General features: G+C 28.1%; 2 protein-coding genes across 4 annotated transcripts; both read right to left on the bottom strand.

Annotated features, from left to right (window-relative positions):
• Positions 1-1,720: 1,720 nt before the first annotated feature.
• LOC103568954 (long-chain fatty acid transport protein 4) lies at positions 1,721-13,498 on the bottom strand. Its single transcript, XM_014443806.2, has 12 exons — positions 12,830-13,498; positions 9,419-9,569; positions 8,989-9,226; positions 7,639-7,870; positions 7,322-7,523; positions 6,973-7,165; positions 5,746-5,886; positions 3,766-3,970; positions 3,585-3,675; positions 3,311-3,464; positions 2,473-2,528; positions 1,721-2,410 (listed from the first exon to the last, which is right to left on the bottom strand). Exons 1-12 carry the CDS (start codon positions 12,949-12,951, stop codon positions 2,312-2,314), a joined length of 1,884 nt encoding a protein of 627 aa, XP_014299292.1. The 5' UTR covers positions 12,952-13,498; the 3' UTR covers positions 1,721-2,311.
• Positions 13,499-13,590: 92 nt separating this feature from the next.
• LOC103568955 (uncharacterized) lies at positions 13,591-22,807 on the bottom strand. Of its 3 annotated transcripts, none has more exons than XM_008546002.3 (6): positions 22,387-22,807; positions 22,253-22,302; positions 17,082-17,135; positions 16,761-16,993; positions 15,958-16,034; positions 13,591-13,810 (listed from the first exon to the last, which is right to left on the bottom strand). In XM_008546002.3, exons 1-5 carry the CDS (start codon positions 22,450-22,452, stop codon positions 15,997-15,999), a joined length of 441 nt encoding a protein of 146 aa, XP_008544224.1. In that variant the 5' UTR covers positions 22,453-22,807; the 3' UTR covers positions 13,591-13,810; positions 15,958-15,996. The 3 variants fall into 3 exon arrangements, with proteins under 3 accessions (XP_008544224.1, XP_014299293.1, XP_008544225.1); XM_008546003.3 differs by lacking the exon at positions 13,591-13,810 and adding an exon at positions 15,454-15,808; XM_014443807.2 differs by lacking the exon at positions 15,958-16,034 and having other exon boundaries at positions 22,387-22,806.
• Positions 22,808-23,517: the final 710 nt, after the last annotated feature.

The raw sequence follows: 23,517 nt of genomic DNA on the forward strand, positions 1-23,517 counted from the left end.
TTAAGCTGAACTAAATTCTAAAACTTTTTTTATTCCATATTATCAGTATATAATACTGCAGCAGAAATGAAATCCTAAAATAAAAAAATTTAACAAATATTTCCCTACATAGTGATTGAAAATGCATTGAAACCGGTATACATTGAACTTCGAATACGAATATCTTCTAAATGCTTATTCTAATCGACTAAACATAAGAGACCATTTTTGAAGATCAGTTAATTTCCTACGTAATAATGTATTGCCCAGCTTATCATATTTACTACTAGCGACCCGCCCCGGCTTCGCACGGGTGCAATGCTGATACTAAATTATATTATGTTATTATACGTATAAACCTTCCTCTTGAATCACTCTATCTATTAAAAAAAACCGCATCAAAATCCGTTGCGTAGTTTCAAAGATTTAAGCATACAAAGGGACATAAGGACAGAGAAAGCGACTTTGTTTTATACTATGTAGTGATTTGGAGAGACATAAAAATAAGAAACAAAAACGATTTTTTCTTTAATTCTTCGAACTTTGACGTTTAATATTTTTTAATCGGTGAAACTAACGAAAAAATCTTAGGAAAACTGTTTTGAAGAGCGATTAATTTCCTACAAGGATATGTATTTTAAATTGCTGTACGCTTGATAAACGGCAAAGTATGAATTTTTTTGTATGGAACTCACCTAAAATTGAAAAAGTTGCAAAAATGAAAAAAAAAATTCATATTTTTTGACCGACCCTAATCTACATATATATGAACTCTCGTCTTACCAGGAGCGCGAGTGCATATTTACAGGTGTCTCGCCTTTGAGGACGTAGTGAATGAAAATAGAAACAGAAAGAAAAAAAAAAACAATTTTTTTATAGAATTATTTTTTAACTTCCCGCTAAGAAAATCGACGATTTTCAAAAATTTCGGGAAGTTATTGTTTTCACCCCGATTTTCGAAAATCGAGTTTTCATCAGATGTCGACGTTTTGAGGTCCTAGGAAGCTATTCTGACTATTTTCAGAATGATGTCCGAGTGTGTGTATGCGCGCGTGTGTGTGTGTGTGTGTGTGTGTGTGTGTGTGTGTGTGTGTGTATGTATGTAAACTCTTTGTAACTTCTGAACTAATGAATCGATTTGGATGGTTGAGGTGGCAATCGAAAGAGCTTGTTGGCCTTCAACTTTCCTGAAAATTTCAGATTATTTGATCGAGTAGACTCGAAAATATTGGCGAATTACGAAAAAAAAAAAATTTTTTTTTTTAGTTTTTTATTGATTTCTCAAAAACGACTTATACGATCGACTTCAAAATCTAATCAGCTCTAGTACTCAATAAAACGCGTCGATTGCCACCTCAAACATCAAAATCGGATAATTCGTTCGAGAGTTATCGCGGGAGAAAGAAATGGTGAAAAACGGTATTTTCTAAATATTTTCGAAACGACTGACGCGATCGATTTCAAATTTTAATCAGCTCTAGAACTCAATAAAACGCGCCGATTGCCACGTCAACTATCAAAATCGATTGATTAGTTCAAAAGATATCGGCGTTGAAAAGTTAAAAAAATAACATTTTATGTTATTTTTTCCGGATAAATCAGAATATAACGTACTAAAATGTGCCTGATATCATACCAACTCATTTTTTTTATGGTTTCTTTCGATCATATAATGTCATCGAACTTGGTTTTTAGTTTAAATCATATTATCAACAAAAAAATCGATAAAACGTAGTTTTTAATATTTTTATCGGATATTTCATATTTTATTGTTTCTTACATGAGTCAAAATTTATTTAAATCTTGATTTTGATCCCCGACATTGATTTCTGCCTCAATACACTTATTTTACTGAACAAAATCAGGAACTAAATTTTAAAAACCGCTTCATTGACGATTTTCAATTCTTAAATTTTCAAACTTCAGCATAACAGGTAACTTGTTAGAGCTTAAAACGATCATAACTTAAAAAGATCATAAAAAAACAATTGCATGTGATAGCATTTTCGAGCTCGAAGAGCTCGAAAATATATCTACACTAATGTTTTCGAGCTCTTTGAGGTTGAAAACTGCGGGAAGTTTTGGGGCTGGCCCGCAGGGTCAACCGACAGACTGATTTTTTTTTTGTTTTTGTTTATTGATAATAAAACAAGTATTAATAGTCGTGCACTTTTGGGTTTCCCAAACTTTTCTTCTATATAATTAAAAAATATTTAATTTTTTTTTTTTTTATGAAAATTTAGTTATTTATCTTAAAATTTTATTTTTTAAATCTCTGATCATTTCTTATCTTTTTGGTCAACATTATTCTAATAATTAAAAGTATTCACAATTAAACTCGCAGTTTTTCCGTTAGTAAACTTTGATAGTCTTGTTCAGTGAATTTTATATAGCTGCCAGATTTATCTAAAATGTATACAGGATCTTTGATCTATAAAAATTAAAATTCATTATTAAATTTATTATTAATTTTACAATATATTATTCAGTTACCTTTGTTACATTGTGTCCTTCTCTTTGAAGATCACGTTTTTGAAGTTTAAATGTACCTGCACCAATATAATAATAATAATGATTATGATAATCTATATTATTAAGAGAATAAGGAAAACTTTGTTCCAGCTATATAGTTATATGATAGACTTAGATAATGTTATTAAATTTGGTATCGTTAACAAAGTCTTGACTTGAATTTGTGCTTTTTCACGGTTTAAACTCTTTTTTATTGCCGAGTATTGAGATGAATCTATTTATCTATATTATTTGAATCTCATTTAAATTACGCGAGAAAAAAAGACGATCGTATTTTTTTTTATATAAATTAATATTTCCATTATTCTGTCACTGAATATTACGGAATATATATATAATCAAAAGAGAATAACAAAAATTTAGTCTATGCCATGTCTTCTATGATAATAACAATTAAACAAACTTAATTTAATATCAGTCAAAAAAAATATATATTAGAAGATTAATAAAAAGAAATTTGACCGTGTGTAGATTTGTCTTCAAGAATTTTATGATTATACAATCATCAAAATCAATGAGCTTGTGTGTTAATGATAAGATATGCTTATCAAATTTGAATGATTATAAAAATAAACACAAGATTCTAGAGTAAATTTTAGAGTAAAGATTTTAATAAACAGTGAAATTTAAATTATATTAAATAAATTCGCCAGTAATATTTAAGCAGTCACATAGTGGCTGTAGGTTGCTCATAATAAAAGTAATAATAATAATAATAATAATAATAGTAATAATAATAATAATAATTATAATAATAATAATAATAATAATAATAATACCTAAAAATAAATAAATTTACCTGTTAGAGGTAACTGTGATAAAACTCTAACAAAAAGTGGTCTAGCGTATGACGGTAAACCTTTTTTTAGACCTTCCGCCAACTCTTGAAGATTTAATGAATTTTCGGGATCGTAGATTGCAGCCATTCCAGCTTTACCCTCATTCCCGGGAATCTTAAATTAAATGGAATAACTAGAATTTAATATTGTTCTACAAAAAGGATTAAATGGACAAATATAAAATAAAAAAAAAAAAAAAAAAAAAATAAATAAATAAATAAAATAATAATGTACTTCAACACCATAAACAACGCAGTCTTTTAAACTTAAAATGTTACTGATGACAGCTTCTACTTCAGCTGTTGCAACATTTTCACCTTTCCACCTGTCGTAAAAAAAAATTTATTAAGATAATAAATAATTAAAATCACTCAGTTTTTTACTATAATATAAAGAAAAACTTCTTTTGTTATACCTGTATGTATCTCCTCTTCTATCTTTAAAATAAAAATATCCAAGCTCATCCATTACTAAAATGTCACCTGAATTAAAAACCCTGTCTCCTTTTTGGAAAACATCATAGAGAATTTTTTTTTCAGATTCTTTTTCATCAGCGTACCCACTAAAATCATTGACTGCTTTTTTAGGGTTTATTTTACCAACAAATATTCCTGGTTCACCTGATAAATAATTTAAAAATTAATCGACAAAAATAAAGTAAATGGCTCGTGATTGTTCTTTTTCACTGCTCCACATATTCTTAGTTTTTAAATCTCCACAACTATATAATATATATAAATAAAAAAATTTATTTAATCTGTTGGGTTTGACATCGAAATAATGAAAATTGGGTCGATTGTGTGAAAATTACAATTAGTGACTCAATCGCAATTACTTAGAAGTTTAAAAAATAAGGCCAACTAAAGATTATTTTTGTTAAATTGATTAAATAAATAATTTTTTATAATTACATAATTAACTTAATTTTCAAAGGAATAAAAATCATTTTGTTCATTGTGTAATTTAGCAATTCATTTATGTAAGAGATCCTTCGTGACACATTGCCACTTCATCAAGCTTTGACATGCACAAAATTTCAGAATAAAACATTAGAATTCACAAAATATCCTAAACCTCTCTCAAAATCTGGCTTACAAATATCAAAGATTCCGTATTCTTCCAAAAATTAAGTTAATTAGTATTGATTCAGATCTAATAATATTTAATATAATTGTATAATTTATTTATTACTGTCAGGTGGGCAGTGGAGCTTAGATAAGGTCTATCTAAAGATTAAGAAATAAATTATATGCTTCAAATAAGTTTGAATTGACATACTTCAGTTATTTTAATCATTACTTAAGTCTATAACATGTAAGTCAATGCAGAGAAATACTCTACTATCTGAATCCAATTTTTACCCAACTATTACATTGAAGCTAACTACAGTGTTTTAGCTTCCATTCCCTTGAGGATCTAGATGACGGTAATTACCGTAATTTACTGCTATTCGGAAGCATTACGGTATTTTATGGAAAATAACGGTATGCTACGGTAATTTACCGTAAATTTGTGACAATCCTGTGGTATTACACCGTAGACATTCAGATTCACTTCAAAATTACGGCATATTACCGCAAAGTGAAGTATTTCACTGTGTTGCGGTAAAAATGCCACAAATTGCGGCAAATTATCGTAACTCACCGTATTTTTACCACAATTTACCGTAAAATGCGGCAAATTTGCAGTAAAATACGGTAATTCACCATAATTCGGATCCGCCAAGGTTGTACTATTAGATAGATGGTCAAAAACAACAGGGTACGTCAACATTAACCTCACTAATGAGTTTACTGGCGTAATTAAGATGAAAACTATCGATTTGATGGTAATTACGGCACTTTAAACATTTTTGTTATTTTTTATGGTTGATTTTCAATGAAATTCACTTTCAACTAATGTTTTATATCACATTGTGCATATTGAATGATAAAATTTTAAGATTCAGTAAATATTTAAGAGAGTTTGGATTGAAATACGAAAAATATCCATAAATTTATTATTGAAAAATAATTTAATGGAAACCTAAATGCATCATTTAGCCAAATAATCAGTTTTTATATCTAAATTGCTGTTACGTAGTTTTTAATAAAATGTATCCAAATCACAATACGTACCTAATTGTATAATTGGTAATTGACAATAAGTGGAGCCGTAATTTTGTATAATTGCCAAATAAAATAGTAAATTTCAATCTTTTTAGATAAATTTCACAATATCAATTTCTATATTACTATATATATAGAATAATAGTACTATATTACTTTTATATATTGTATCAACTTTACTCAAGTATCAAACAAAAGCTATCTATATATAATTTTATCAAAGAGCTGCAATTAATTAACCAGTTTGTTCACAATTATACGTTATTTTAAAATAATTCCACACTAACCTGCTTTGCAGGGAACGCATAATCCGTTTCGTCTAATTGGCTCACCGGTCTCTTCATCAATCCTCAATAGAGTTACGGGATATAAACGCCCGGCAAATTTTGGTACGAAGCCGACGGCACCTACTCTGTTATCAATATTGACTGAAATAATGGTACATGCAAATTAATCAATGACAATTAATTTATCGAATACTTTGGTGATAAATTTCAAATTAAACTGCACTTGTTGTGAGTAGGAAATATTTTTTTCTTGTGAGTATTTTTCAAGAATTTGTTTTCAGTTCCAGAATCAGCTGAGACCCCGTAAGCGTTAGCAGAACATATTTCATTGCTTCGCAATTGAGTTATGCAATGAATACAAACCCACGCACGACAAAAAATAAATAAAAATTAATACATTAACTTTTTTATTGGAAGTTATAATTGAATATTCCACAATTCAATTGCGAAGCAATGAAATGTGTTTTGCTAACGCTTACTCGATCCCAGATGATTAACTCACGTGAGTGAATTACATTTATACTTATTCAAATTTCCTCAACTAGAACCGTTTGGAGGATAATTTATTAATGAATAAAACGAACTCAATATCAAGTCACTTTTTTTAAAAATTACGATTGAAAAGAAAAATTGTTGAAAAAATTTGTGATGTCCGTCAGTATGTACGGATGTTGGTAAACACAATAATTAAAAAAATACAGAACTGATCAATTTATTGTACTTTTTATTACACTTGAATCCTTAAATAGAAAAACCATTTTGGAAATCATTTTTCTCATCCTTTTGGTTTGATCTTAATTAACAAAAACTTAAAACTGGCAATTCATGAAAAAATTTAGCTGCCATTTTCTCTTTTATCATTAGAGTCATGTGGGGCAAGTGTGCGAAATTCCACGTATTTCAGTATGAAATCAATGGATGTGCGCACACTTGCCCCACATGACTCTATTATTTTTTTTAAAATACTTTTTGCACTTAGAAGCGTTATTTGTTGATTACTTTTTGCATGAGCGAGTGAGTTGTGCACGTTTGGGTTTTCAAACTTTATTTTGAATCTAATTAATGATCATGTAATTTGTATTTTATTATAGAAATATTTTTTAACGCTACAAATTGTTGTATACTATAAAAACTTTTTATGATGGATACTTTTTTCATCATTCACTACAACGTTTAATTTTTATGGGGTGCAATATTTGATCGTTATGCTATCAATACGTTAATTACCTAAATTAGAATTTCCTTCAGTGGCACCATAAAATTCACCAATTTGTTTAATCTGGAATCGGTTAACAAAAGATTCCCATATTTGCGGTCGTAATCCATTGCCAAACATCAGACGGATTTTGTGATTAGTATCGTTAGGACTAGGTGGTACTGATAGTAAAAATCGACAAATTTCACCTATATATTGAGCAACCTAAATTCAAATGAGATTTAAAATAATCAATGCATCCATTTACATATTATCCATATAAATGTATGAAAAAAACAAAAAAATAAACTAAAAATATTGGTTTTTTTTTTGCATTAAATAAATAGAAAGTTTTATAAAAAAAAATATTCAAAAATTTACAGTGCAATCGTACTGAATACAGTCATCCCAGAACTTAGAGGCGCTGAATTTTTTTCGCAATACCACTGTTATTCCAGTACAAAGTGCTTGACCAACACCGACAATACCACCTGCTGAATGGTACAGTGGCAGTGAATCATAAACACGATCTGTTTGCTGAAGGCCAAGCATGTAATAGACACCACAAGATATCACCATATACCTAAAAAAAATGTTAAAAAACCAAATTTTAAACATTTATTGGAACTTTGTATGATGTATATAATGAAACCATAATCATGAGATGAATGCATAAGACCATATTAATTACACTTTACCTGAGATTATTAATAACTGCAGCTTTCGGCATTCCAGTAGTACCGGATGTGTATATATAAATTAATTTATCTCGAGGATGACCGAATGATAAATCAATATCGATAATTTTAGATGAATATTTATCTACTAAACTATTTAAATCAAATGCATCTTGTAAAATTGGTTGATTTTTATTTTCTGACCATTGATATAAAGCTAGATCAGGTAATTTTGTTTTTATTTCATTAATCGCTGTTAAAAAAAAAAAAATTACTAACTACAAGAAATTCTAGAAATAGTATCTTAGACAACTAGTGCCATTGAATATAATACTCGAGTACGGGACTTAAGAACATGAGGGTCAGCGAGTGTTACCGACCGAACGAGGGTATTATTCTCGACGCCACTAGTTGTCTACGATATTTTATATAACAATTCTCAAAATTGAAACGCCGTTAAATTCCTAAAGTTGGCGTTTTCCAGTCAAAATGATTCTGATAATTTGTCTTCATAAAAATAAATGTTTAATTATGTTGTTCTATTAAGTTATTCAAGTATCAAAAAAGTTAATTAACTATTTATCTATTTAATTATTAAAAGTTGAATTAAAAATTTCTCTATTTAATCCTTTCCTGATAATCTGTCTCGAGGAGTATCGGTGACAGCTGTTTGGGCATAAAACCAATCACAGCTCTTAGGAAGGCTGTTAAGTAACGGTTTAATAGTAGTAGTGTATGCATGCGCCCCCTTCTACGATTTTTTCTACCCTATTTCTACTAAATAGGTTAGCGCTCTCTCACTTTAAGACGAAGACGTACGACTCAAATTAAGAATAGGGATTCTAGGTCAACCAGAAAGAATTGATCGAAAATAAGATCATATCAATAATTTATTGTTTTATTAATTAGCAAGCATGCATACTAACCTAATAAAAAGTCTAATACATTTAATGTCATTTAAAAATAAGGTTATAAGCTTAAAGTGATGCATAATGATGATCTACACACCAACAGTCGTTTGTCGTTAATTATAAGGTGCATGTGCAGTCTAGAGAAGTTTTTGTTTTCTAGTGATATAGCTTTGAGTAAAGGCGAATTCATCCCGATAAACTATCTTGAACATTTCGACAACATAGATTATAGAGTAGGGATATGTCGCGCCTACTTTTGTTAAATTTCAAGATAGAAAAGATGCATTAATAAGTGTTTTAAAAAAATTTAAACACTCCATCCGATCAATCAGAAATGACCAGTGTTTAATGAAAAAGTTTATGAGACCAATGTTAGGCATTCCACGGCATTTATTTTGAGCATATATTATCTAAAAAATAATAAAATTTTATTAAATACTAAATAATATATATTTTTTACCATCTTTGAATTCTGATCCAAAAACAATAGCTTTACAACCGGCTGCTTTGATACTGTGTATTAGAACATCTTTACGCAAATTTGTATTAATCAAGGCAGTTACAAAACCTGCTTTACTTAATCCTAGCCAAATTCCAACATACTCTGGATAATTTCCCATAAGTAAGGCAACGCTATCACCCCGATTGATTGGTTGGGTGCGAATGCAATATGCTAATCGGTCAGTAAAATCATCTAACTGCAGTGGAAATTGATAGTGTTATTATGTAAATGCAAATTGATGGTCATTACTCACGTGTTCATTAATCAATTATCATTATGATATGTATGTTAAGAAATTAGTGATTGGTGATTACTAATAGGTATAACGGATGTTATAGCAATGAATAATTTAATTATTTATTGCTCATAACCGTAATAAAATATTCACCTGATAATAAGTCCATTCTTGATTTTCATAAATTAAAGCTATTTTATGTGGATAAGATTGGGCTTGTCTATGCAATAATTTAGCAACTGTGAACCCACGTTTTTCCCAATACCATAGTAAAAAATTGACTTTAAAAAATCTAAATGCTCCTCTGTAACATGTTTAACAATACATTTTTTTTTAATATAATTAACCAGCATGGAAAGACAGGCAACGTTAAGGAGGTTCGAGCAAATCTAATGCAAAAAAGATTTTCCAACTTTAAGATTTTCAACTTAGTATATATATATATATATATATATATATATATATATATATATATATATATATATATATATATATATATATATATATGTATATTAGGGTGATTCAAAAAATAACAAATTTTTTTTTCTTCTCGCAAACAGGTTCAAAAGTTTCATTTAGATAAAAGAAGACGCCTGTGAAAATTAGAGCTCTTAATATTAAAATTAAGAGGTTCCGCATTGCACTTTTTTATTTTTCATAAGAATAACATGGAAAAATTTTTTTTGCATCTTCTGATTTTTATAACTAGCTAACGATACACAGTAGAAAAAATCAACAGACTTTTTTTTGTAGGGAATTGAATGCTTTACAAAAAATGCCCCTTATCATTTTTTGATAAATCCATTTGTTCATAAGTTATTCGAGGTTGAAGTTGAATTTATAATAAATTTGGAGATCTTGTTACTTTTCCGGCGAAACTATCAAACTTATCACAAAATATTATAGGACCTTTTTTGTGAACATTTTTATTTCCTACAAATTATTACCAATAAAATTTTTCTGAATTCCGCATTGTTTTCTAGTTATTTTCATTTTAATCTCAAGCTCTTAAAAAAAATAATCTTCTGATCGACTTGAAGCGCTAAAAAGTCTATTGATTTTTTTTACTGTGTATCGTTAGCTAGTTATAAAAATCAGAAGATGCAAAAAAAAATTTTTCCATGTTATTCTTATGAAAAATAGAAAAGTGTAATGCGGAACTGCATGGGCATCGTCAGCATTATTGTATCATACTTTCTTTAATAACTAAATGGACACTCTTACCCCATCATGGTTGTATTTATTTACATACTCAGTACGAAGCTCAAGTCAATAAAATTTTTATTTTACTATGATATATTTATTATATTATGTACACAAAGTTTTAATATTATTATTGTTGTCACGCCTACGTTAATACTCTACACATATAATAAATGTTTACATTGTTGTTAATTTAATTATTTTTGTATCATCAATCACATAATTGAATACATCTTACGGTTACTACAAACGACTTCAAATTTTCCATAGATATTTATACATATGGGGTATTCTGTATCAAATCACCGAGCTTTTTACGCAAACCTTTTTGATTTCACGAATTTTTCAATATGTTCTAATACCTATTGAAAGCTACTGATACACCAATTTTTAGTCTTTCATACAAAACGTTGCTGAGTTATTGATTTTTCAAATTTTAAGGTGAAAAATTTTCAATTAATGATTGAGTAATAATAAGTATCGATATCCATAAAAAGTCGGTCATCATTTTTTTTGTCTTGACATGTAGTTTTAGAAAGAAAATTATTTGAAGTACTTATCAATTAGTCATTAACGTTCAAAGATTAAAATTAACGTTTTCAAAAAGTTTGAGCCCTTGAATTTTTTAAAAAATTTCAGTCCAAATTACACACTTTTTAAGTGTCAGTTCAAGATATGATCGCAATTACTTTTAATTTTTTTTTTTTTTAATGTTGAAATTTAAATTACTAATGTTATTTAAATGAAATTTCCTTCATTGGAATTATATCTCTAAATATATTACAATAACATTAAAAATAATTTTACCCGTTCGTCATCAATGTCAAAAAGATAACATAATATTATCAAAAAAAATGATATCTTTTAGAACTCAGAACAATATTATTTTTTTGACACCTCTCTGTCGAAGTCATTTTAAAGAAATAAAAAAAATAGCTTAATGATAGCTTTTGTAGATGTCTCTACAACATCAAAAAGATAACTTTTCGATTAACCGGTGATCATGACTAAATTCTCTAGTCTTGCGGCCCTGAGATTTGCTCGTCGCCGGCCTGTGAATTTGATCTTGTTTAAAAATGAAATTGATTTGGATTCGAATTTGAATTCGACTTCGTTGACCGGATATGGGATTGCCCAAGGCTAAATATATATGTATATGTATATAGTTACTAATCAATAAAAAAGTTTATAATTATATTTTATAGATATTAATTTATTTTTTTATATCTTAGCGATGAGCTCTAAAATATGCCGCTATAGATGGCTCATTAGAGACTTTTCTAATAACTTTATATTACCTTTAGGATAATTATTTCAGGTGTCAGATCATGAAAATGTTGTCTTTAATAACTCTATATGATATATTTCTGCCGAACGGGTATATTGTTGACGACTTAATCATTTTAATCAGTTCAAAACATTCTATTCAATCGTATTATTTTACATTTGTTATTATTAATTTTCTTATTATTTTTTTACACTTTACGACTGTTTTCTTACGTTTTTTATAGTACTATGAAGTGAAAACTTGTCTGAAAGTGAATCTGACTTCACTTCCACGATGTAGTTTGATGGTGGCGGAATTCTGTGAAGTTTTTACTGACTAATGAAATTATTGATATATTGATAATTTTACAAAATCTCGCCGCAATCAAATCATATATCATATATATTATTACAGGAATCACGGTTTATCAGATCTATTTAATTGACAACATAATTTTTAGATTCTAGTCTTTGCATGGATGATTAAATGTGGACTAATAATGCTAATACATTATTTCATACATGCACAGTAATATCTTATATTTATCGAATAGAATCCAAGTCTCAAAAATATTATTATAGACACGGGTTTACTCCGAATATATATATATATATATATATATATATATAACAACTAGTGCATATAGATAAATATGTAATATTTGTTTTTATTACGCTAAAATAATTACAAAATATTATTCAAATAAAAAAATAATGTTTGTAAAATTATTTAACTATTTATTTTGTGTAAGTAACAATTAAAAACACCAGCCCAAAAAATAAATAAATATATAAGTATGTCACACAATATTAAATTAACATGAATGCACAGATGCTATACCACTGAGTTTATTTTAACTCATACATTTGTGATGTATTCAAAACGTCAACAGCCTTATCATGGTACTGCGTTGTTACATTTAAAACTCCAAAATATTTTAATATGTGCGATTGCTAAATTTCTTGTGGAAAATTAATAACAATGAATTATTATTGTTTATTATTTTATAAAATTATAAATATTGAAAAATATATCATTTTTAATTCACCCCATAAACAAACGATAGCGAAAAATTAAAAAAAAAAGCTACTTACGTTATATCTCTGGGTAGAGTTTTGTAAATGATAAATAATGTGCGCCATCGACTTCCGGTAAAAAGATAGGCAGCAGTAAAAGCGATCACTGCAGACAAGCCTATCTGATAAAATCCCATCATGATAAAAAAAAAGGATTTTTGGAAATTTATTAAATTAAAAGAAAAACGTTTATAATAAAATTAATCATATAATTTCACATTAGAGATAAATGATGATCGGCTCTTAAGTCAATAAAATAAGGAATGTTATTTATATAACTTGATAAATAGAGTACTAGAAATGAGATGATGTGATCATCAAGTTCACTTATGATCAACGCAGGCGGACGCTGCAACGATGACTGAAACTGAAATGACGAGAGTCTACATCACAGAGGCACAATGAATGTTCGTTATTAAGGAGACATGGGCGTCGCGATCGTAAAATTCTTAAGCATTATTTTATGACGAGATTTTTATTATTGTTTTATTTTTACTGTACAATTAAAATTAATCAATTATTTTTTTTTTATAAAAAATATTATCTATAATAAAAATTATATAATTCAAAGGATATTTATAACTAATTTTTATCTATTTATATTGTGTACATTTAAGATATCAATTTTATGAATATTCAAAATGAAATGAAAGATATGTCTAAATTAAACATTGAAAATACGGTACAATAGCAAAAGTCAGATAGCTTTTAAAATCATACTCAGTAAATAGAAAAGAAATAATAATCTATTATTCAATGTGTGGAAGAAAAATATTCAGTTCAAATATGAAAAAATATTATTTTTCATTTTTATCAAATTTAACATTATTTATCAGCTAATTATTATAATTACATCATTATAAATTATGTAATTTTTTTTTTTTATATAAATATGTAAAAAAAGTTTAATACGGACGAGGTTATCCAAAAATCCAGCCCCACTGATCCGGATAAATTTTTATCATTTTTTGAATTAGGAGTAATTTATTATAATAGGCACTGAAATCAATAAAAAAAAATTAAAATAATTATTGATTAAATAATTAAAGTTATTGAAATTATAAAATTAAGATATTTGAGCATTTTATACACAATTATTATTCAGTCGTATTTTTCTTAAATTACACTACAAAATTTCATCGAAAATTTTAAATTAACGAATGTTTCTGGAAAATTTTTACTGACTCAAGTTTTTGGCTCAAACAAAAACTCTAAACGCAAAATAAAGAATGAAGCACGATTCGTTGTTCCCAAATCAAGCAATTTATGTTCTTTACTTTTCAAAAACTTTTATTTGTTTGAAAAAAGATATCTGAACATAATTGCCATTTACTCTGCAAGAGGAACCGCATTCTGGCGGATCGGAATTACGGTAATTTACCGCGTTTCGACGTAAAATACGGTATTTCTACGGTAACTTTACTACAATTTATATTGATGTGTAAATTCCCGTTCTCTTACTACAAATTGGCGGCAAAAATACCGTTGTTTTGCTATAAAATGCCGTACTTTTGTCGTAAAATACCGTAAATTTACGGGATTTACCGCAAAATAACTTATTTTACCGCAAATTACGGGATTTTACTATAAAAGACCGTAGTTATTCCCAATGCCGTAAATTACGGTAATTTACCGTAATTGGGATCCGCCAGGACAATTATTAAATTTTCGAGTTATTTTAAAAAAATATAAAATTTTATTATAAAAATATTACATTATTTAAATACTATAACTTTAGTACCGTTATGATTAATCCTGTATTTTAAACAATTACAAATAAGATTATACAAGCGTTACGAAGCAGCAGAATATAATAAACAAAAAAATAACAGTTGGACGCCAATGGGTAAGCCAATGAGTGCAAAGTGTCACCAACAAGCTATTCTATACATATGTGAATAAAGGTAAAATCACCGTATGATATGTATATATAAGCACTACGTTTCTAGTCAAAACTTTACTGCCAGAAAATAAAACGATTTTCAATAAATCTATCTGTGATTTTGTAATGCGAAAACATTTATATGCCAAAATTATAGATTCAAAAATTTATTTACCTATAGCATTTTTATACATAATTTCACAATTACCATAATTATCAATAATTGCGTATATTGAGATGTTATAAAATAGAAATCGTAAAAAATTTTTTTTCGGAAAAGTTCCTATTAAATATGTTTGAAAGTTTTATAATTTAAAGGTAAAATTTCGAGTAGAATCAAGAAATTATGAAATACGATTTCGTTTTAGTTAGAAATATTTTTTGGATCGAAAAATCACAGCTGGATTTTTTCTTTTTTTTTATTCTCCATAGTGCTTTTAAAAAAGTCATTTTTGCTAATGACACACCACCTGTTAATCAAAAAAGCAGCCAATTGAAATACTTTCTATTTGAATCGAATCCTTTTCTCTGAATTAAAAGATATTAAAATTTACCGTTCAAAAATCTAATTCTTGAAGTAAACATTCTGGCGTTGTTGAAATAACGACCAGCTTTTTTGACCCAAAGTATATATATTTCTTGACACCTAATATATACTTATTCAACTTAAAGTTCCAAATATTTTTAGTTAAATAATAAATTTTTTTGAAAAAAAAAAAAAAAATAATAATTGTTAAAATAATCATAACATCATCAGCTCAAACAAATTTCAGTTTAATCAGTTCATATTTGTAATTTTCTCAAATCATTGAATCATTTAACTCCATAATATTTTCATTGAAATTTATTTAATGTTAAAATAATTAAATTATACCGCTGATTCTAATATTAATGAATCGACTCAACTCTTAATAATGTCTAATCAACCACGAAAAATTTATTGATTAAATATCGAAATAGGTAAGAATCAGGCCAACTTAGTTCTCACAACATTGTCGATCATTGAGAAGAAGCCATCATTCCAACGACGGCGATTCTTTCAGAAAACTTTTATGTTCACTGTATCCAAATGCCTAGCGGCGTCCAGCCAAGAACAGCATCACTTGCAGCGCTAACTTTATTTTTCGGTGTAGTAATAGTTTTGAGTAGAAACGTAATAATGTCGATGCATATATTTATGTGCGTAGATTGAAAAAAGTAAAAGGTATAAATAAAACTATGTAAAGTAAATAAAAAACATTGCGAATGATGAGAACTCAAATACCTTAATTTAGTATGAAATATTATTGCCAGAATGTGATAATTATTTGAAAACCAGATAAAGCACCACGACATCTAGAACTGAAAATATTACAAAATGTTCTAACTATAATAACATATAGAAAAAATTAAAGTAAACATATCGTGAGCCCAAATGAAAAATTATAAATAAATCAAACAAAACGTAATCAAATTATTTGAAACTATAATAGCCAAATAAAAAAAAAATTAAATTATTTTTAGTAATAATCTATTTTATGCAATCTCTGCCTCAGAAGTTCAATTTAAGAGCGTTGGATGGCGGTGGAGAAACGACGAATTCCTGATGCCTACACTATATCACTTTATTACCTCATGCAGCACTATAATGGAAAACATTATTGCATGATCTATACTTCTATTCCACTTCCTTACAAATATTATGTTTATTTTTGGTTATATACATACTTTGAAGAATGAAATTGCACGATTCATGATGCGAAGCATCAGATAGTACTTTACGATCGAAAAATTTTTTTTTTACCGACCGGCGTAATGATGTATACCTATATGGTCGAGGTTACTAATAGGAACTCGTGAAAACTTGCGCATTACGTGTAATATTAGTTATTATTTACTTTTCTTTTTATACTGAACTTCTGAATTGCATAAAATATTGTATGATATTTATCTGATAAGCAACAAATCTGGCATGGGTCTTTTCCAGAATTCACAGAAACCGACTCATGTCACAATCTCTTACTTATCCGACTTGTATCGTCAATAGTTATTTTTCATTATTGTTGATGATATAACAATAAAACTTACCTAAAATACATATTATAGCAATAACGGTTATTCCGATAATTATAACTCGGGATTTAATATTTTGTATCCATGCTCTTCGTTGCGCTCTTTTAGCGGCATCACGAAATTCATTACCAGCAAAACTTAATCGATCGCTAGCTAATTGTAAATCTTCCAATCTTTCTCCTCTTTCCAATACTTTTTGTACATTATCACGCATTACGTCAGTCACTTCTCTTATTTGTATTTTAACGCTTCATGTATAAAACAAATAATCCATTTTATGTATATTTTCATAAATTTTAAACGCTGAAGTAAGAAAACATCAAAGAATATAAATACCTATCGATATTGCTGTGAACTTTAATATCATCGTCATCAGATATGCTGGAACGACTGTGAATAAAATAAGTTATTATTTTTATTCATTTGAACATTGTAATTTTCTATTTAAATTCATACTCAAAACTTAATAGGATGATAACCAATGTTTTAAATAAGTAAATCACAAAAAATTGAATCTGAGATAAAATTTATAAATATTAAATTAACAAAACCTAAATTTTGCAAAAAATTCGTTTGTACTCTAAGAAGTTTATGGTTTGAAGATCTTGTAATTATATAGTGAAGTGTATACTATAATTTTTATTTATAAATAAGATATAATTATCTCGCAACGATTTTACCTTTCTGATAAAAAAATTATTGCTTTGTTCCAAGAAGGTTGTAATACCAATTGTTCAATAAGTGAAATAGGGAAGGGTGGGGCAAGACGGTCCCCCTAAGCCGGTTATTACTTTTTGTGGCTTTCAACCAACAAATCAGTTTATTTTTATCCTATTTTGAACAAGTTCATAGACGTTTCGCCAAAACTTAAAAAAAAGAAAAATTCTGAGACATAACGGCCCCTCCCAAATATGAGAAAAAAAAATTTATTTTTAGTTTTGTAAAATTGTTTTCAACGTTAAAAATGTATTTCTTTCTCCCGAGAACTATATTTACTTTTATATTACTTTTAAAAAATTTCAAGGTGTAATAAATCGTTCCCCCACTGTTACTAAAAAGAAAAATTAATTATAATGATTTTTTCACAACTATTGCAATACAATTGAATTTAAATTTAAAATTGCCGCCAAAATAAATGAGATAACACAGAATTTAGCAAAAATAAAATAAAGTCGAAAACACAAAAAAAGTTATTCCAAAATAAAAACTGATGATAGTAGCTGTCTTTATATCAATATATTTCAATTAACTTTATTCGGAAACAAAAGAATCATGGATTTAATGGAAAAATTGTAAGAAATGATCTCATGATTCCTGTGCAAGTGTAGGTGAATATAATTCCTATGAGTGAATTTGCGAATATTGTAAAAATTAATCGAATCGAAAAATTTATCATTTAAAAAAAAATTATTAGTTTCGAATATTGTTAGTGGCAAAATTTGCCCCAGTGATAGAGAATCAGGCGAAAAATGAACAGGTATATTAAATTTTTTATAGTTTGACGATAACAATAAGAAAAAATCTTTTTTTCAGAATTTTTGGCTGATCCATTTTGCCCCAGGTATCAATACAGGTATCATGCGTTGGGCTAAAAAGGGCCAAATATATCGAATTTATCGTCATTAGAAGAAAAACAAAAAATTTTTTTTGATAAAATTTTTGGAGGGGGCCTTCTTGCCCCACCTTCCCCTACAATTTTCTTTTTAACATTTACGAAATACTTTTTTGCGCACCTCAAGCGCGAACACGGTGTCTTATGATCGAAATTACTTTTTCGTCTAATTCACTCCCGTTAAATCATCTTTATACTTTTGTGATTAAATTAAAATGGATTAAACTGTATACCTGTATAAAGACAATTTATTATGGAATAATTTCGGTCCGCTATTAAGTCGATTCATTATTTTATTGATTTAAAATAAATGATGTTAATCCAAGAAATCAGTACTGTTAATTATGCTGTACGAATCTTCGGAAAAATAATAACTCTTGCAATATACAAAAAAATTGAGTTTAATTTTTTTTATTAGCTTTGTATTTTAATCGAGGTAATTGCCCGAAGAATAAGTGCACAAAATTTTAATGAGATCCGATAAGATAGTGTGGGTGCTATCGTGATGACAAGGTTCATTATATTCATAATAATCATGTATGAGTTATATAAACATATAAAGTTACATCAACTTTATTAGTGAAGATTTCAAAAAGCTATGACTTCTGAACGATAATCAACCGATTTAGCCCATCTGCGAACTTGATCAAGATCATCTTCTATAGAATAAGCGTGGAAAATTTTATCAGGATCCGATAAGAATTGTAGGCACTATTATGATGAAAAGACTAGTTATAATTATAAGGCGTACATTTACTAATAGTCATAACAATGTAATGCTGTTTTTTTTTAAATCGTGAAAATTTCGGACAGCCATAACTTCTGAACTAATCAACCGATTACGCGTATCTTTGAACTTGATCGAAATAGATAATCGCCCTTGGAATGTATGGGAAAGTTTATTAGGTTCCGACACGAATTGTTGACATAATAATGTTTAAGTATATAAGATCCGAAAGAGTACTGAAAACAAACCGTTACCATACCAAGTTTTGTTAGGGACTCACTATTGCCATAACAAGCATTTTTTACGGACCAGTGATCTCTTCGAACGAAACTATCAACATAATTTCGATTGAGCTTCACTTGCATTCGACGAGCTTGCTCAATCTGTAAATTTTTCAAAAATCGTTAATTTTCTTAGCGGAAAGTTCAAAATACTCGAGTTGAAATTTAAATTATTTTAAGCCAAGAAAAAAAATCCGAGCGTCACGGGAACAGTATACCGGTATTCCGAAGACCTTGAAGGACCGAAAACTCCACCGTCCATCTTACGGCATTAAATAAATTAATATTTTTGTATACTTAATGTATTCTTAAGCGATTTAAAACTTACGGTACGTTTGAACGTACCCCTCTGGGCCAGCCTCAAAACTTCCCGCAGTTTTCGATCTCAAGGAACTCGAAAATATTAATGTGACTATATTTTCGAACTCTTCGACCTCGAAAATCTTATTGTATGCGATTTTTTTTCTATGAGCTTTTCAAAATCTAACGAGTTACGTTTTATGCTAAAGTTTAAAAGTCAAAGAATCGAAAATCATTAATGAACAAGCGGTTTTTAAATTTTAAATTGCGATTATGTTCAATAAAATAAATGTATTGAAGCAGAAATCGATGTCAGTGATCGAAATCAAGATTTAAATGAGTTTCGGCTTAGGTCAGGGCAATAATATATAAAATATCCGAGAAAATCATTAAAAACTGTGTTTTTTCGATTTTTTCGTTGATAATAGGGTTTAAACTAAAGAGCAAGTTTGATGACATTATATGATGATTAAAAGAGACCATAAAGAGGAAAAGTTTGTATGATTTGAGACACATTTTAGTACAGTATATTTTGATTTATCTGGAAAAAATAACATAGAATGTTATCAACTTCCCGCTAAGAAAATTATTAATTTTCAAAAATTCACAATTTTTAGTTTCTCAAATAACTTTGAATTATTTAAAATGATTTGAACTCTTGAATCAATTTACATTAAATTCAATGAGAAAATAATCTCACAATTTCCGGTTCCTCAGACAGTTTAAAATTATCCAAACTAATTTTAAATTATCTGAGAAACTAAAGATATACAATATCATGTTCTTATTCAATTTAATTTAAAATGATTCCAAAATTTTAATTATTCCAAATAATTTCAAATTATAATTTTTTGATGATAGTATACAATATAAAATAATTTAGATTCCTCAAATCGTTTCAAATTAGTTTTCTTAATCAAGGTACTTAATTAGCTTCATGTGTCATTTCCTATTCAAATAAGCCATTTATAAACTATTAAGAAATATTTATTTGGTTCAAATAAATTCTTCTATCAGTGCAATTGATAAAACGCATCGTTAGCCAAATTTTTTTAAAATACGTTTTGTCTTTTAGATATTGATTGAAACAAATAATTAAACGAGAACTCATAAAGTAATCGTGTGTTGTAATATATTTAACGAAAAATAAACTGTCATTTTCTATTAAATTATATATTTAATTAATTTCACTGATGACAATGACTACTACTGATGAACCTGAAATAATGTTATTATTTACTTCCAATACTGGTAACTAAAACATGGACATTCAAAAATCCGAAAATAAATAGATCTCATCGTCATCATTACCTATACAAAGTCACCGTTACTGGAAAAAATGCCGTAGATTGGCCGATGTCCGACCTACGATTTGCCGAGTTTTCATCAGATGTTGACGTTTTGAGGTCCTAGGAAGCTATTCTGACTATTTTCAGTATGACGTCCGAGTGTCTGTGTGTGCGTGCATGTGTGTGTGTGAATAGTCTATAACTTTTGAATTAATTAACCGATTTGGATGGTTAAGGTGACAATCGAAAGAGATTGTTGACCATCAACTTTCCTGAAAATTTCAGATGATTTGATCAAGTAGAATCGAAAATATTGGCAAATTACGGAAAAAAAATTTTTTTTTTAGTTTTTTATTGATTTTTCAGAATCGAGTTGAATGATCGACTTCAGAAGCTAATCAGCTCTAGAACTTAATAAGGTTGAATGTGACCTTAACCATCTCAATCGGTTAATTCGTTCGAGAGATATCGTTGAAGAAAGAAATGGTAAAAAACCGTTTTTCGTTATTATTTTTGAAGTGACTTATTCGATCAATTTTAAAATCTAATCAACTCTAGAACTCAATAAAACGCGTCGATTGCTACTTCAATCATCTCGATTGGTTAATGCGTTCAAGAGATATTTTTAGAAAAAGAAATGGTGAGAAACGAGTTTTTTCAAATATCTTCGAAACGGCCGAACCAATCTATTTCAAATTTTAATCAGCTCTAGAATTCAAGAAAATGCGCCGATAGCAACCTCAAACGTCAAAATCGCTTAATTAGTTCGAAAGATATCGACGCTTAAAAGTTAAAAAAATAACATAAAATGTTATTTTTCCGGATAAATTAAAATATAATGTGTCTAAAATCATACCACCTCTTTTTCTTTATAGTCTCTTTTGATCATCATATAATGTCATCTAAATTGTTCTATATATTTAACCATATTATCAGCAAGATATTGAAAAAACTCAGTTTTTAATATTTTTCTCGGATATTCCATATATTATTGCTCTGACCTAAGTCAAAACTCATGCAAATTTTACTTCAATAACATAATCGGAAATAAAAATTTAAAAGCCGCCTCTTCGTTAATGATTTACGATTCTTAACTTTTCAAACTCTAGCATAAATCGTATCTTGTTAGAGCTTGAAAAGCTCATAAAAAAAGAATTTCCTGTAATAGTATTTTCGTGCTCGAAAATATATGTTCTCAGTGATGTTGTCAAGCTTCTTGAGCTCGAAAACAGTGCGAAGTTTTGAGGCTGACCCGCAGGTCCAACCGACGCCCAGATTTTTTTTTTATTAGAACATACCTGAAAATCATATCTTCATCAGGCTCACTATCATGTTCCAAAAGAGTTTCCTGTAAATAATTAAATAAAATTATAATTTAATATTTTAAATCAATTAAAATTCATAATTTAAAAAAAATTCATCAATATATTACCCGTTCATCAGCATGAGAATTTCGGAAATCAGTACCATTAACATTATTTTTATTTAAAGATGCCATTCGTATATATTATATTATCACTTTACACAATTAAAAAAATCCAATAATCAAAACTTACTTTTTAATGCATTAGTAAATTCAAAAATTAAAAAAATGATAAATAAATATGGTTGTACATTTAATTAAGTTTAAAAATTAGTACCCAAGCATGTACAATAATTAAGTATCATTTTAAATGTAGGTGTAAAAATTTTAGGTTATCCATGAAAAATAAATAATCTATTAAAGTTTTTAGTATTGAAATAAGCAGTAGGTTTTGTAAACATTACGATAGATTATAGAATATAATTACGTGACAATAACAATAATTACAATAGAACCATATTTTTATATGACGTTTTCTACTATCTCATGAATTACACTTTACACTAAAGATTAATTAATTTATACTTTAAGATGATAGAGAGCGTTACTAGAGCATACTATGTTTGGGGTACTTTCTGTTAATAAAAACGGATACGATAATAACTTGAGATGGTAATGTAAAATTGCAGAAACTTCGCCATGATAGGCGTGATAGCCACTCTCTGCGAATTGACGTCAAACGGAAGTTCAAACTCCCCATAAATCTACAGCTGTATTTGGACATTAAAATGACTATGAGAATTGAAGTCAAGTTTTGACCGTAGCTTATTATAGTTAATTTTAATGTAAGTTCCCTATATATTACAGATTAAAAAAAAATGCCCCAGAAAACTAGAGTTTCAGCTCAGAAATTGGAATTAAACTTTTGATATTTCGATGATGTTCAGTAAATATACAAAATTTCAGTTCGAATTTTTATCTCTTTTATACGTAAAATAACATAAATTTGACGTAAAAGTAAAGCTACTATTTCACATCAAGTTTATACATAATTTTACGTGTGGGAGAGAGCAAAAAGTTGAATGAAATTTTTTATGTGCACTAGACGTCATCGAGATGACAAATGTTTCATATCAATTTTTGAGTTATAATTTTTATCATCTAGAGAGGTCTCATCGAAGTCAATTTTTGCTATCTTAATTTTTGATCTCACGTATACATGAAATATCTGCTATAATTTGACTTTTGGCTCAGTTCAAC

This window comes from Microplitis demolitor, chromosome 3 (assembly GCF_026212275.2).
Source record: "Microplitis demolitor isolate Queensland-Clemson2020A chromosome 3, iyMicDemo2.1a, whole genome shotgun sequence".
Taxonomy (NCBI): Eukaryota; Metazoa; Arthropoda; class Insecta; order Hymenoptera; family Braconidae; genus Microplitis; species Microplitis demolitor.

What these genes read in the sequence shown, in the direction of transcription:
- LOC103568955 (XM_008546002.3), bottom strand. Translation starts at nt 22,452, where the DNA reads ATGGCATCTTTAAATAAAAATAATGTTAATGGTACTGATTTCCGAAAT. An exon ending in ATTCTCATGCTGATGAACGG is followed by an intron (nt 22,303 to 22,386) that starts GTAATATATTGA and finishes AATTATTTACAG; the next exon opens with GAAACTCTTTTGGAACATGA. An exon ending in GTTCACAGCAATATCGATAG is followed by an intron (nt 16,994 to 17,081) that starts GTATTTATATTC and finishes TTATACATGAAG; the next exon opens with CGTTAAAATACAAATAAGAG.
- LOC103568954 (XM_014443806.2), bottom strand. Translation starts at nt 12,951, where the DNA reads ATGATGGGATTTTATCAGATAGGCTTGTCTGCAGTGATCGCTTTTACT. An exon ending in AAGAATGGACTTATTATCAG is followed by an intron (nt 9,227 to 9,418) that starts GTGAATATTTTA and finishes TTTCCACTGCAG; the next exon opens with TTAGATGATTTTACTGACCG. An exon ending in AGAAGAGGAGATACATACAG is followed by an intron (nt 3,676 to 3,765) that starts GTATAACAAAAG and finishes TTTTTACGACAG; the next exon opens with GTGGAAAGGTGAAAATGTTG.